The 14,102-nt window shown below is 44.8% G+C and overlaps 1 protein-coding gene across 1 annotated transcript in view; it reads left to right on the plus strand.

The window, feature by feature from the left end:
* Positions 1-14,102, plus strand: part of LOC129556377 (phospholipid-transporting ATPase IB) — a 485,203-nt gene that overhangs the window by 100,761 nt on the left and 370,340 nt on the right. Inside the window, exons 5-10 of the mRNA XM_055426358.2 lie at positions 611-656; positions 1,323-1,363; positions 4,996-5,069; positions 6,831-6,900; positions 8,186-8,313; positions 9,505-9,616. Coding sequence (XP_055282333.2) covers positions 611-656; positions 1,323-1,363; positions 4,996-5,069; positions 6,831-6,900; positions 8,186-8,313; positions 9,505-9,616 — 471 coding nt within the window. The remainder of the gene's footprint in view (positions 1-610; positions 657-1,322; positions 1,364-4,995; positions 5,070-6,830; positions 6,901-8,185; positions 8,314-9,504; positions 9,617-14,102) is intronic.

The raw sequence follows: 14,102 nt of genomic DNA on the forward strand, positions 1-14,102 counted from the left end.
CACACAATGTCTGAAACACCCGCACAACGGACAGAAGCAGTTCAGTCCGTGTTTACTGATGTCAGGTTGCCTGGAGTAGCAGCACTGAGGTTATTTTGACAAGACTCTTCGTCTTGTTTCAGTGTCTCCGAGTCCATTAGCTCACACTCTCCTCTGCGTTCTGTCTTCTTTTCAGGCTCTGTCTTCTCCCTCTCTCTTCATGCACGCACATTTCTCTGGAAATAGATAAATGAATAAATGCAATGTAAACCGAAGCCAAGGCACTTTACCCATAAAGTTCTTTATCAATAAAATGAACTCAGTTGTTTGTTGGTAATCATGTAGAATAATTCTTCTTCTTCAATCCAAAACAATCTAGGAGTAAAAGTTTTATACTCCAAAGTGCTTGTTCCTTGCTATAGCCAAAATATAAGCATTTAAACCTGATCTGTTGTTACTGTGTTAGCCTCTGAATTTACTGAGTGACCTTGACCATCGAACTGAATTTTAGGACGTTAGTGTTCCTGCGAGTTGCCTTCTTGGTCCTGTTTTTGCCGAGTCTTATTGTTCGCTGTTTCAGTTATTCACCTGGAACTTTTGAAACTAACATCTTTTTTTCTTTCTGTGACAGAAACGACATAAGGCAGACAATGCAGTTAACAAAAAGAAAACCATAGGTAAGAGTCCAGGCTGACTCACCTTTTCTGCTGGAAAACTTAAGAACAAGACTTGCATTTAAGGAATTTTGAATTGGTAGTTAGTGGTGTTGAGATAAATTGAGGGAAGTAATCTATAAAATACACTAAAAATTGCAAAATGACGGACGAGTCCAATAGAAGGTGAGTCCTGGTAGTTAAGATGTGAACAGGATTTGTGTAGAGTTTAAGAAAAGATGGTAGTTTTCAGGAGTGAGACACACTTTATGTCCGTAAAAAGTCAAAGCATTCATAGTCTGGCTTTGTAATTGCTCCCCACCTCTGTCTACTTATTCTACCATTTCTAGAACAGTAGCTCTGTGTTATTAGGGGGTGCATATGTGATTTGGTAAAATCTTGTAGCAGCACAGTGATGTCCTTTACTTCATATGGGCTAAATATGCATAGATGAAGCTTCCTTGCATATACATGTATTTATGTGCGTGCATTGCTGTATATATGGTATGTCAGTATCTTGATGGGGCTTTGTTTTGGGGAGTGATGGTGTTACACCTTTATGTCTAAGAACATGGTGTATTGGAATTAATCAGTCGAATTTTAAAAGGAGCCTTTTGGAGTTTGGAAAGCTGATCTTATTCTGATTATCATCAGTATTAACGAATACATTGTTTTGTTTTTCTTTGTCAGTGTTAAGGAATGGAATGTGGCAAACCATTGTGTGGAAAGAGGTAAAGACTGATTTTATTTCTTTTTTAATTTATGTATTTTAATTGGAGAATAATTACAATATTGTGATGGCAGATATGCCAGAAAGTACTGGCTTGGAGACTTGTAATTAATTGTTACTGCAGATTTTGGAATTCAGTTTGTGTTAAGACACAAGCCATGTCCATTTCAGGTAAGTGTGGCAGTGTGGTTTTCCCCTGAGACTTCCCTAGATGGGTGTGTGTATCCTTCTTTCCTGGATCTTATAGGTGTTCCCCCATGTCAGCTCAGAGCTGGGAAATTCATTGCTCTTCATGGATGTTTCTGAAAATTCACAGCATTTTCTAGTTTCTAAACCCAGTTCAAGAAACATTTTCCTCTGGTCTTCCATTGCTATCTTGGTGTCCAATTTTTTTTTAAGTTTTTTTTCTTTTTAACTTTTGAGATTCTCACTTCTGACATTTTTGGTGGAAAGGGTTTGGGTCTGATTAGCACTAAATCTGAAGTGATGGAGCCGGGGTTTGGAATCGTCGTGTGTTGGTCCTGAGGCTGAGAGTTGTTGATGCTTTTAGCTTTACAAGAGCAAGAAGGCTTTGCATCCACACGCCTGGAGGTTGGGGTTGGCAGGGCTTGAGAACGGCCTGGTGATTCGGTTGTTGCGAGTGATAAATAGAAGACTGAGAAAGGCTCTGCTGTGCCATCTGGGTGTTTCGTGTCTACTAAAGTTGGCTTTTTCAGGGAGTGTCTGTTGTGACTGAAGCTTAACGGTCACAAGATGTTCTTGGAGTGTGACTCATGATTCCAAGATGCAACGCTGACTATCTTCATTTCAGAAGAAGAATGTGTTTTTGAAGTTTCTCTTGCTAAGCATTTAATAAGCGATGTTTCAAAATGTCTCTATGACCTTGTGAGTCTCCAGGATGCCCAGAGATGTGGTAATGCAGCCTTCATTGTAGTTCTTTTCTTTTAACTTTGTTACTGGCTTACATTAAGCCCCCTGGTACAGTTATGTGATAGCACCTTAACCTGTTAGACACCCAGAGGTCCTGTATTGTAAATACTAACTGATCTCACTTGGATCTCATTTGGAAGTAGACTGGCCCTCGGTCAAGTGGTTGCAAATTCTTGCCTCCGCAGAGGGTGGCAAAGCTCCCAGTACTAGAGAAACTCGAAAACCTCCCAGGCACTGAGGAATGGCTTTTCTCTCCCTAATGTCCCTGCTGCCACTCCCCACCCCCTCCCCGGAAAGGCAGTGATCCTGGCCAGAGTGGAGAATTATTTGAATTTGGGATCTCCCAGCACTACTTGAAATTGGAGTGAGGAGCTCAGAATTTTGGATCTAGGAGCGGATGGATTCAGATTCTTAAATCTCGTTACTATTTCCCACACAAGTTTGCTGAGATAAGAGAAAAAAACAAAACAAATACCTGTTATATGCTTTGCCACATGCATTTTTATTTCAGTTAAAAATGCATTGTGCTTATTTAATTGGATCTCTTAGCATGGACCAGGAGAAGGCAATGGCACCCCACTCTAGTACTCTTGCTTGGAGAATCCCATGGACGGAGGAGCCTGTTGGACTGCAGTCCATGGGGTCACAAAGAGTCGGACACGACTGAGCAACTTCACTTTCACTTTTCACTTTCACTTTCATGCATTGGAGAAGGAAATGGCAACCCACTCTAGTATTCTTGCCTGGAGAATCCCAGGGATGGGAGAGCCTGGTGGGCTGCCGTCTATGGGGTCGCACAGAGTCAGACACGACTGAAGCGACTTAGCAGCTGCAGCAGCAGCATGGACCAGGCTTCCCTGGTGGTGCTACGGTAAAGAACCTGTCTGCCAATGCAGGTTAGATGTAACAGACTGGGTTTGATCCCTGGGTAGAGAAGATCCCCTGGAGGAGGGCATGGCAACCCACTCCAGTATTCTTACCTGGAGAATCCCATGGACAGAGGAGCCTGGCAGGCTGCAGTCCATGGGGTTGCACAGAGTCAGATACGACGGAAGCAACTTAGCATGAAGCATGAAGAGCATGGACCAGAGGCAGTCTTAGGAGCTGAAATGCAGATAAGAATTAAGCCTCGCACCTGCCCTTGGAGGGGTTTGAAGTGATCAGGCTCCAGCTGGCACCCCAGTTGCCTGGTGGGCTGGTCCAGTGATGTGCTGAACTCCTCTCTCAGACCCTTTGATCCAGCAACTCCAGGCTGGGGCCTTGGAATTTGCATTTTTAAGAGTTCCTCGGTAAGGTTGATGCTGTTGGTCCGGGAGTCCCACTCCAGAATCACAGGTGTAGTGGAAGTGACGGGCAGGTAAACAGGATGCTGTGTGGACACTGAGCCCTGGGGTGGGGCCTGCTTCAGATGCCTGGGGCCGTTAGGGAGGGACACCTGGTCTGGACCCACTGGTTCAAGTCAGGAAAGACTTGCTTCACAGATGCTGCAGTGAAGAGCTAACTGGGCGAAATTAGAGGTGGATGGAGAGCCAGTGCCACAGAGCTGCTCAGTGAGGCTGAGAATTGTGTGAGAGGACAGGTGATGGGAGGTTGGGGTGATGTGCGGGGCGAGGGGGTCGGGCGTGGGGAGCTGGCTGCCTTTCAGGTCACCAAGCAACGCGACTCGAGCCTGAGACTTGGAAGCTGGAGTTGGCCGTCCTGGTTCTCCAGGTGCAGCAGCAGCTTCAAGGGGTTCTCCGTGACCCTGGCTTTATTTTCCTCTGCACTTATTCAGAACCATGAGCAGCCCTGTGAGGCAAGAGGGGATTCAGGGACTGCTGGGGGCCTCTTTCCCTCCTTAAGAAACCTTCTTCTAGGTAGTCACATGAGGGACAACCACACATGAGAACACCAGATAGAAAACTATTTTCAAATGAGATTCCAAGTAAGTAGTTTCTCATATATAAAAAACTTTTTAGTGCTTTTTTTTTTAATCTAAGAAGCATTTCTACCCCATTAGCAAAGACAAGGGAAAGCCATAATTTCCCTGTCCTCCCACTTTGAACTAAAAAAAAAATCCATGGCCTTTTTTCTTTTGAAAACATGAGTAATTTTCCTTTCTAGTTTTTTCCTTAACTAATTGCTTCTGATTTTCTTCTGTGTAATTAAACTATTCATGTACAATGTTTTTACATTAAGAAAACGTTTTCCATTTTCGTTAAGTGCTTCTGCTCGTGCTGGTTGTCGAAATAGGTATGTGTTGTCTTTGACTTCATTATGGGATCTTTAATTATTTGCCTTTCTTTTGCCTTTAAATTGGATATGAACGTCAAATGTTGACACACACAGGAAAGGGGTATCCCTGGGGAAGGGGGATTGATCCAGGCAGGCTCTGGATCTGTGCCCTTAGCCACTCGCCCTGCGATCCACAGCCGTGGGGATGGACATGAGTGTGTTTGGAAGTGGAGGAATAGCTGTGAGAAAGTGAGACCTTGATCATTTTGACTCATCCCTCTTCTCCTGCTCCTGCGTTCAGCATCATTGTAAAAAGGCAGTATTACCATTCGTCTGTATTGAAATGTTTTTATTCTTGTAGAGGAAAGGAATTGGAGCTTCTCTGCCTTAAACATCACGGCACAGTTACACAGTAATTTTTCCTCCAGGTGTTTAACCGCTTTGTGCTTTCTTGTCTCATGCATCTGTATCCTTGTCCCCGGGTTCTAGGTGGCCGTGGGAGACATCGTCAAGGTCGTCAACGGGCAGTACCTTCCAGCAGATGTGGTCCTGCTATCCTCCAGGTTAGGTGGGCTCGTGGGCACGGCTTTGAAGTCGGGGTTGAGGACAGTGGAGTGTCACCTGGGGCCTGGAGAGGACTCCGGTCACCTCCCGTCCACCTCCGGGTCACCACCCCCTCCCAGTCTCCTCTTTTACTCCTTTGAGTTGTCCTGCCTTCACCTTGTACTTTTTCCTGAACTTTTCTGTTTTTTGATTCGTTTTCATCTCATGGCTGTGTGGGCTGTTCCTCATTGGTAGAGAAACATTTCAGAGCAGTGGAGTGATGTGTTGAGTAGTGTCCAGGTCACAGAGTCTCTGAAACTGGAGGACCAGCTCTGATGGAGGGTCCAGCACAGCAGCCTTCCCTAGAATCCAGGTCTCCCTTCACTAGAGGTTCAGAGGCCACAGGCATTTCTCAGTGTCCATATGATTTGCAGATGGTCCATATTTTGCCCTCTTTCTGTCCAAGCATTGTTGCCTTGTTTTCAAGGTAATTTGTGTCACAGAGGTGTCATCACCAAGGGGCATAAATGATAGAATCTCAGTCCTTGACTTTCCCCTGGATGACACATAAAAACGTCTATCAGAGAAGAAAAGCCCAAATCAGGATAAGAATACACTTGAACTTGAGCTCAAGGTTAAACTAGATGCTGTACCGATGTGCTGCTGGGAATCAGCTGTCACACTGGGTGTGTGATTTGAGCGCAGACAGACTTTCTTTTATGGGCCTGAATCACTCATTTTGTCAGATTTTAAGCCTTATCACAAATTTTCTCCTTGAGATTAAAAGCTTAATAAAAGCACCTCAGGCCTGTAGAGAGGGAAGAGCACTGTATACACTGGGGCAGGGCTCATGTTTGTCCCTAATGATCAGTAACCAAGAAACTCTCAGAAATAGTAAAATGTTGATCACTTGATAGTTTGGGTTATGAGGATTGGATGTGACCCTCAGGAAGCCTGGTTTGAAGGCAGTGTGTCTGAGCAGATGTCACGTATCCTGTGTGCTTATTGGTGTTTGTGCCAACCACCTGCTGAGAATGTTATCCCATCTAATCTTCCCACCAACCCTAGGCATCCCTACGTGTTCCATGAGAAAACATGGGATGCAGAGAATTGGGACAGCTTACCGAGGTCACACCACCAGGAAGGGCAGCACCAGGAGACTGTACATGGCTGGTGGTCATAGAATCTATTCTCTTAACCCTGAACTCTGCCTGGACCTGAATATCCAAACTCAGGGTGTAGTCTCTGCCATGCTTACATTTCTTCTTTGAATTTTCTGTCCTTGAAATTAAGTGTTTTGATTAAAAAGTTGCCTGTAGACATAGTAAAAACTGTAGAAAGAAAAGACCTGCAATCCCCTGCCTTGGTTTCTCAGCTCCTCCGGCCGCGATCTCCTTCAGAAGTTGCGTGTGCGGCTCTCGTGGGCGGGCAGCTCTTGTGGCCTAGGGCAAGCTGGCCTCCGACTTTCAGGGTCACCTGAGCCCACTGGGCCGGTCTTAGCTGGGGCATCTTGTACTTCCCATCACGTGCCTGTCCCCTTCTGTTCATCCTGTTACTTCTGCCCACGTGAGGTCAGGTGCCGTTGTGTGCGGCCCTTGTGGGCGGATCACTGGACTAGAGTGTCCGTCTGTCTGCCTGGTCAGTCGCTGCTCCTGCGGTGGTCGATTCTGAAACCCCTGTGAGGGTCCATCAGCAGAGTTTCCATGGTGGAGGCTCTTTCAGCCGTAAAGTGCTGGAGTGGACCTTACTCACCTTGGCTGTTTTGTTTTCTCTTTCCTTAGTGAACCTCAGGCAATGTGTTACGTTGAAACAGCCAATCTGGACGGGGAGACGAACCTTAAAATACGTCAGGTAACGTGGCCCTTTACCACTTGCATCATCATGGAGCCCAGATTGTGAAGCTGCTTCCCAGAGGTTAACCATCGGTGCTGTTTCCAGAGGGAACAAAATGTTCTGCTGCAAAAGGTTATGCCTTCATCCTGATGGGAACCGTGGGAAGAGCACGGTTAGGAAAGGGATTCCTTGGGAATGATGACAAAACTAGAAAGAGTGGACTTCATCAGAGCACAGGCCATGCAGGGAGCCGTGTCTTGATTGATATCTTCCTGGACTCTCTGCCTGTAAGGATGGGTGGAAAGGGATCCTGGGGGAGGCAGTGGGCAGCAAGTGCAGTGGACAGAGGAACCAGATGGGCTCTGGGTCCCTCACTGGACTTTGTTGTTTTCATGGCGATTCTAATTCTAGAGAGTAGTATATTAGATTTCCAGCGTACAAAACATCCATGCCTTAAATAAAGCTATTCTTACCATATATTTTAATTCTTGAATGGAGATTAGTCTTTAATAGAAAAGTTTTAAGTTTCAATGAATAATGATTCGTTTTGACACTTCAGTTTTCTGTGGTACCAAGTGGAATTTGGTGATTCTGTCCACATGTTTTTCATTTCTGTGTTAGATATTTGGCTTAGATATTTTATTTTTCTCTTTAGAGAAGAGTTACAGGGCATTGAACATCACAGTGTATTAAAGGGGTACTTTATTCTGTGTTTATGGTCATGTCAGGATACCGCTAATGGATGCTTTCTGTAAGGTGTTTGGGTGTGGTAATTATCATACAGAAGCTCCAATACTTGGCCACGTGATGTGAAAAGCTGACTCAGTGGAAAAGACCTTGATGCTGGGAAAGACTGAAGGCAGGAGGAAAAGGGGACAACAGAGGATGAGATGGTTGGATAGAATCACCAACTCAATGGACATGAGTTTGAGCAAACTCTGGACGATAGTGAAGGACAGGGAAGCCTGGTGTGCTGCCGTCTATGGGGTCTCAAAGAGTCAGACCAGGACTTAGTGACTGAAGAAAAACAAATTATGACTTTAGTATGAATGTGTCAGCATAGTGGTAGAGTCTTGACCTTTTGGTTTGTTGAATTTTTTTGAACCTTTTCTATTTGGTTGCTGTGGCCAAAGTCACCTATAATCCATCCTGAGGGGTTGATACGTTTGAGGACCCCCCTCCCCCAAAACTATTCCATTTTAGTTGATTCAGGCTTCCTTTTGGATTAACAGTAGGGATGCTGCATGTCATTCCTAAGCCTGGAAGGTTGTGTTCAGTTTCCTCTTGGGTTTAAACCTTTTAGGGTTTGAGTCACACTGCGGACATGCAGACGAGGGAGGTGCTGATGAAGTTGTCTGGGACCATAGAGTGTGAAGGGCCCAATCGCCACCTCTACGACTTCACTGGGAACTTGAACTTGGATGGGAAAAGGTACCACTTCCTCTTGTCCTAGTGGTTTTTATTTTAATCTTTAACATGACTTAAGAATTATATATCGGAGCTTTGGGAAATATAAGTTTGTCTTCTAGTTTCATAATGTTTTAAAACAGATTTCTCCACGATGAGCTTTTTTCGAAACACCATTTTAATCAATTTAAGCCTCCCCTGAAATTTAAGGAAAGACCTGATTATTGGCAAGAAAATATCACAAGGGTCTGAAATGAAGTTCACAAAACTCGCCTGGTGTGTCTATCTGTGTGTATTACCCATCAGGTAAAAGACTAGTTGGTTTTGAGTGCATAAAATTGTGCAGAAAAGTGGAAGAGAGGTGTCTGAAGTATATAAAGGAAAACAGTTATTAGAGAAACATCCTTTTTATTTATCTTTTTGCTTTCTTCTAAGTAGTCTCTGCTTGTAGCAAGTTAAATGAAAGGAACAGCTGTCCTTCCATTAGAATGTTCACTGCCCTGTTGTCTATGTTCTGTCATCCTTGTCCTCTTGGCATTTTTTTATCATTTGAGTCATTTTTTGTCATTACGTTGGGGTGCAGTGTCTCTCTTCTGCTCATCTTTCATCATCATGCCTCTTACTAGCGCTCCCCACCTTCATATTTGAACAGACCCAAAGGGAACGACCCAGCCATAGGAATCAACCTACAACTCTGACAACTCTAAGTGTGACAGCTTTCTTGGTTTCATGCAGTGTGCAGAGCAATTCTGTAGGCTATCTTTTTAAATTTCTAAATTTTTACTCAGGCTTTTATTTAATGAAGTCATCTTTGACAGATCTGATATTATAGCTTTGGTGTTTTTTTTTTCTTATAATCTATAAACTGACTTTCCCACATGAATAAACTTCTGGTTATCTTAGCAAGTTCCTTTTTGGATATTGAGTTTCCTAATAGAGTTATAAGAGAAAATATTTCCTGTTAATGTTTTAAAGGAAAAAAAAAATGGAAACCTTTTCTGTGTTGATGAATGGATGAGGTCAGCCTTTCTGTGTGGGTCTCTTTTGGGGTAGATTAAGCCAGTGGTAACCTTTATGGCCCCTATGTCCCAGTGAAACAGTCCGAATTTGACTAAAGGAAACACTTCATTTACTGTGGGTTTTTGTTTAAGGGGAAAGCTCATGCTCATTTTTTTTGAACTCTCATTGAATATAAATGTTGTTTCTTGTTTTTAGCCCTGTTGCCCTTGGGCCGGACCAGATCTTATTGAGAGGCACACAGCTTAGAAACACTCAGTGGGGCTTTGGCATAGTTGTTTACACTGGACATGACACCAAGCTCATGCAGGTAAAACATTTCTGTGCTGAGAAACAATGCCGATTTTAGTCTTTTTTTCCTTTTTTTTTTTTATGAAGTAGAGGGTGGAAAATGCAGATGTTGCATTTAAGAGGCTCAAGTTTTGTCTGTGAACCTAAATTTGGAAAGGAAGGGCCTTTATTTTGGTTCCCAGGTGGTTTCTCCTGGTTTTCTTTTATTGTATCAGGTATTTGTTACCTCTTGCCTGAAATATCCACCGTCTTTATTTTCTGGATCTAATGGGACAATCAGTCCTCGCCTATTTTGTCTTCAAACTCAAGGGGGGGATTTGTTCTAACATCTTTATTTTTCTCTCTACTTCTCCTTCTCACACGATTGATTAAGATTTGATAGGAAATTGTCTTATGTAACTGAATTGTAGGCAGTTGAAAATCAGCTTTGAAATCATGCTTGTTCTTTGTATCCTATACCAAAGAGAAAAAGTACTAGAATGATTTTGTTCTTTAAGATTATTTGTGAATTTATAGCCTGTAATTCTTTTATGACACATTTTGCCAGGTGACTTTGAAATCCTGCCTAAATCAGTGTCCCTCCGTGTCCTTTCTTACATTGCTTTGCTATCACTTGGCATCGTACTGGGCTCATGGTTGTTATTCATCAGGATTGGCTTTTTAACTTGTCTGCCCTTTTGTATAACCTCTGAGGCACATATTTGGTGCTATTTCTTGATTTAACAGTGTTTAGTGGCCACCATGCACCATGTCTTGTGCCAGGCTGTGTGGCTACAATAGTGAAAGGCCCAGTCTTGCCCCCCCCCCACCCCCCGCCACCCCAGAGAGTTAGACAGACCGAGGAGTGATGGGGATTACAGAGTGGAGAGATGATTGTGTGATGCGGGTCATTACTGAGGGCCGTGGGTCCATGGGGACTTTCCAGGTGGCTCAGTGGTAAAGAATCCACCTATCAGTGCAGGAGACACAAGAGGTAAGGGTTCAGTCCCTGAGTTGGGAAGATTCCTTGGAGTAGGAGATGGCAACCTGCTCTAGTATTCTTGGCTGGAAAATTCCATAGGCAGAGGAGCCTGGAGGGCTACAGTCCATGGGGTCACATAGAGTTGGACGTGACTGAGCAGGCACACACACACACAGGTCCATATGGAAGGCCAACCAGCCCAGGTTAGGAGGTGTCAGTTGACCAGATACCAAGAAGCACATTTTGATGTTGAATTGAAGAACAGAGGGTGTTGTGTTGGCCTGCTCTTGAAGGTCGAATGATACAGAAGGAGAGAGTTAGCTATTGATTAGGACCAATGGGGTGATATAGCCCAGTGTCTACACCAGCTGGTCACTGCAGTGCAGATAGGAGAGGAAGGTCGGGGGGATTAGAAGGGCTGAGACTTACTGAAGTGGAGGAAGACTGATGAGTGATAGGCCTCTGTGCAGGGCGCTTGGCTTTGACCTCCTGGGGCAGAGGGTTTGTGGAGTGGAGAGACCCAGGCCTGATCGCTGGGGGGTAGGATGTGAAAGGAAAGCTGTCGGAGGCCATTGAGGAGTGATGGATGATGCAGGGACCACAGCATTTGGTGACCGTAGGATGAGGGCCAGGTAGAGAGGGACGCCGAAGCCAGTGGCTCAAGTCTTCAGGGAGTGGGGGGAGGGGAGAGTTGGTGGACTTGCTGGGGGAAGGGGCAGAAGGCGGTGTAGCCAATGCAGGAATGTTACATGTGGGTTTTTAACACAGCACTGGAGGAAGAAAATGTCAGAATATTAGCGGGTCCTGAGTATACGCTTAGTAAGACTGTCTTCTGCAGCGTGGGAGTCTGCACGGAGACCCCTCTGCTGGGGGGACCTCCCGGGATGGGTGGGTGAGGCAGGGGCAGGGAGGAGGGCCTAGGGGCCTAGGGCAGTCGTGGTCTTGGAGAAGGGTGGGTTGCTGCAGAGGGTGCCCTGGGCAGGAGGGGTCCATGGCAGCTCACAGAGAGAGGAGCTGGTGAGTGCTGAGAGGCGGCTCTTGAGTGGATGAAGGCTTGCGCTTACCTGGGAGGCACCTGCTCCAGCCTTCCTGTAGATCCTCACCTGTCCACCAGCGCTGATCAGAGCACGTGACGTGTGTGGGTTCTGAGCGGCTGTGTAGAAGATCTGATCTCCGTGAATAGCTTAGTGCCCTGCCACCTGGGGAGGGTCCTCACCCTGCCCCAGCCCAGCACCAGCAGCCAGAGGCCGAAGGTGGAAGCCCCACCGGCCACACTTCACCTCCGTCTTTATGATGAAGTGACAGAGAACGAGGTACCCGCTCAGATTTGGGCAGGGCCCTGAGACTAGTTTTCAGGTTGTACAGTTTACAAATGTGACCGCTCTCTAAGATTCCTTGTACCACGAGTGTTTCTTTTTTCAGGGTGCAGTACTGTTTCTCTATGGAAATCTTGGGGTTCCCTGATGGCTCAGTGGGTAAAGAATCCACCTGCAACGTAGGAGACTCAGGAGATGCGGGTTCTATCCCTGGGTCGGGACGATCCCCTGGAGAAGGAAATGGCAACCCACTCCCGTGTTCTTACCTGAAAAAATCCCATGGACAAAGGAGCCTGGCCAGCTACAGTCTGTGGGATCACAAAGAGTCATACATGACTGAGCGACTAAGCACGCTGTTTCTCTGGATCGTGTGTTGGTAATACAGCTTTGTTAACTAAGGCGTAAGAGATAATTAAGTGACACTCAAGAGTGATTCCGTCCTCCCTTCGGTGAACAAGGTGCCCTAAGTGAACTCATGAGGTCTGTGTCCCCTGAGTGTGCTGGGCACCTTCCCTGCCTCTGCATGTGCTAAGCCTCTTTGTGAGGCTTCTTACATGTTGACTGCTCAAGTGCAGAATAATGGAAAGCCCCAGGAACAGCTGTGCTAGGGTTGCTGTGCCTTTAGGGCTAAAACAACAAGTAAAAATAATGAGCTTTTAAAAGGAATATAACATAACACACGTCGCTGGAAGCCATCCTGTTTGTGAAATAACATTTCCCGTCTGGACTTGTGCTGCTTGACCACAGAGAGGAAACACTGTTGCTTTAGGGTTCTTCTCCTTTGTTTTTTCAACTCTTACCTCAGTGTCTTCCGCTCTTCCAAGTTCCCTCATTTCATGTGGAGAGTACTTACTGGTAAAAATACTTCAATGTCTACTGTTTCTGTTGATTGAGTGAATGGGAAAGAGATACTGTCACATTAATAACAGCAAATAGTGCCCCATGCATTGTTCCAAGAAACTTGCATTTATGAACTCATTGATTTCTCACAACAGTGCTATGAAGAATACAAATTGTTGTTCCCATTATCTAGATGAGGACACAGGCGCAGAACCTAAGTAAGCTACCAAAGTTATATTCCCAGTAAGAGAGAGCTGGGATTCGAACCTAGGCAGTCTGGCTCCTTGTTCTGACTAAGTACCCTGCCGACTGTTTTCTTAGAAGGGAATCAAACGTGTAAAGTTCAGGCCTGATTTAAGATTTTGCAAAATCTGATGTTTGGGCCTGTTTCTATTTAGAACTTCATCCACTCAGAAGTAGCAGTATTTTCTGAGAATTTTGGAGAGGAACTTATATCAGATTCCTACTTGCATTATTACATTATCATCACTACAAGGAGAAATGCTTAGGGAAGGGGGGTAAAGACGTAGACCTTGTCTCCCCTAAGTGCATGAGCTGAAGCTGGAAGTTTTGGGTTGTTGCTGCTCTTGTGTTTAATGAAACACAGCTTCTCTTAACCCAGTTAACTGGCCAGGATTCAAACACTGGGAAAGATCAGAAGTTATTAAACTTACAGAGTCATAGAAATAATGTTTATTGTAAATTTTTTCCTACTGTATCTCCAATGAATGTTTATTAAAAATAACTTTTAAAAGGTTGGGGTAGGCAGTCTTGAAACGGGTCTTCTGGCTCTTGCCATGAGGCCAAAGGTGATGTGTCAACCCTATCAACTTTGAGATGATATTTGATAAGTTGGCCGTTACTGATGGATTTCCATTTAGATTCCAGAGGAAAATTTAAAAAAAAAATCTTCAAAGGATGAATAATTTAGGGAACTATAAAGTGAAACTAAAGTGAAGCTTCAAAATCACTGCAGATGGTGACTGCAGCCATGAAATTAAAAGATGCTTGTTCTTTGGAAGAAATGCTCTGACAAACCTAGACAACATATTAAAAAGCAGAGACGTTACTTTGCCAACAAAGGTCCGTCAGTCAAAGCTATGGTTTTTCCAGTAGTCATGTATGGATGTGAGAGTTGGACTATAAAGAAAGCTGAGTGCTGAAGAATTGATGCTTTTGAACTGTGGTGTTGGAGAAGACTCTTGAGTCCCTTGGACAACAAGGAGATCAGACCAGTCCATCCTAAAGGAAATCAGTCCTGACTATTCATTGGAAGGACTGATGTTGAAGCTGAAGCTCCAATACTTTGGCCACCTGATGTGTGGAGCTGACTCATCGGGAAAGACCCTGATGCTGGGAAAGATTGAAGGGAGGAGGAAAAGGCGACA

The sequence above is a fragment of the Moschus berezovskii genome, chromosome 13 (genome assembly GCF_049115385.1).
Source record: "Moschus berezovskii isolate FMDL1 chromosome 13, NW_MosBer_1.0, whole genome shotgun sequence".
Classification (NCBI taxonomy): Eukaryota; Metazoa; Chordata; class Mammalia; order Artiodactyla; family Moschidae; genus Moschus; species Moschus berezovskii.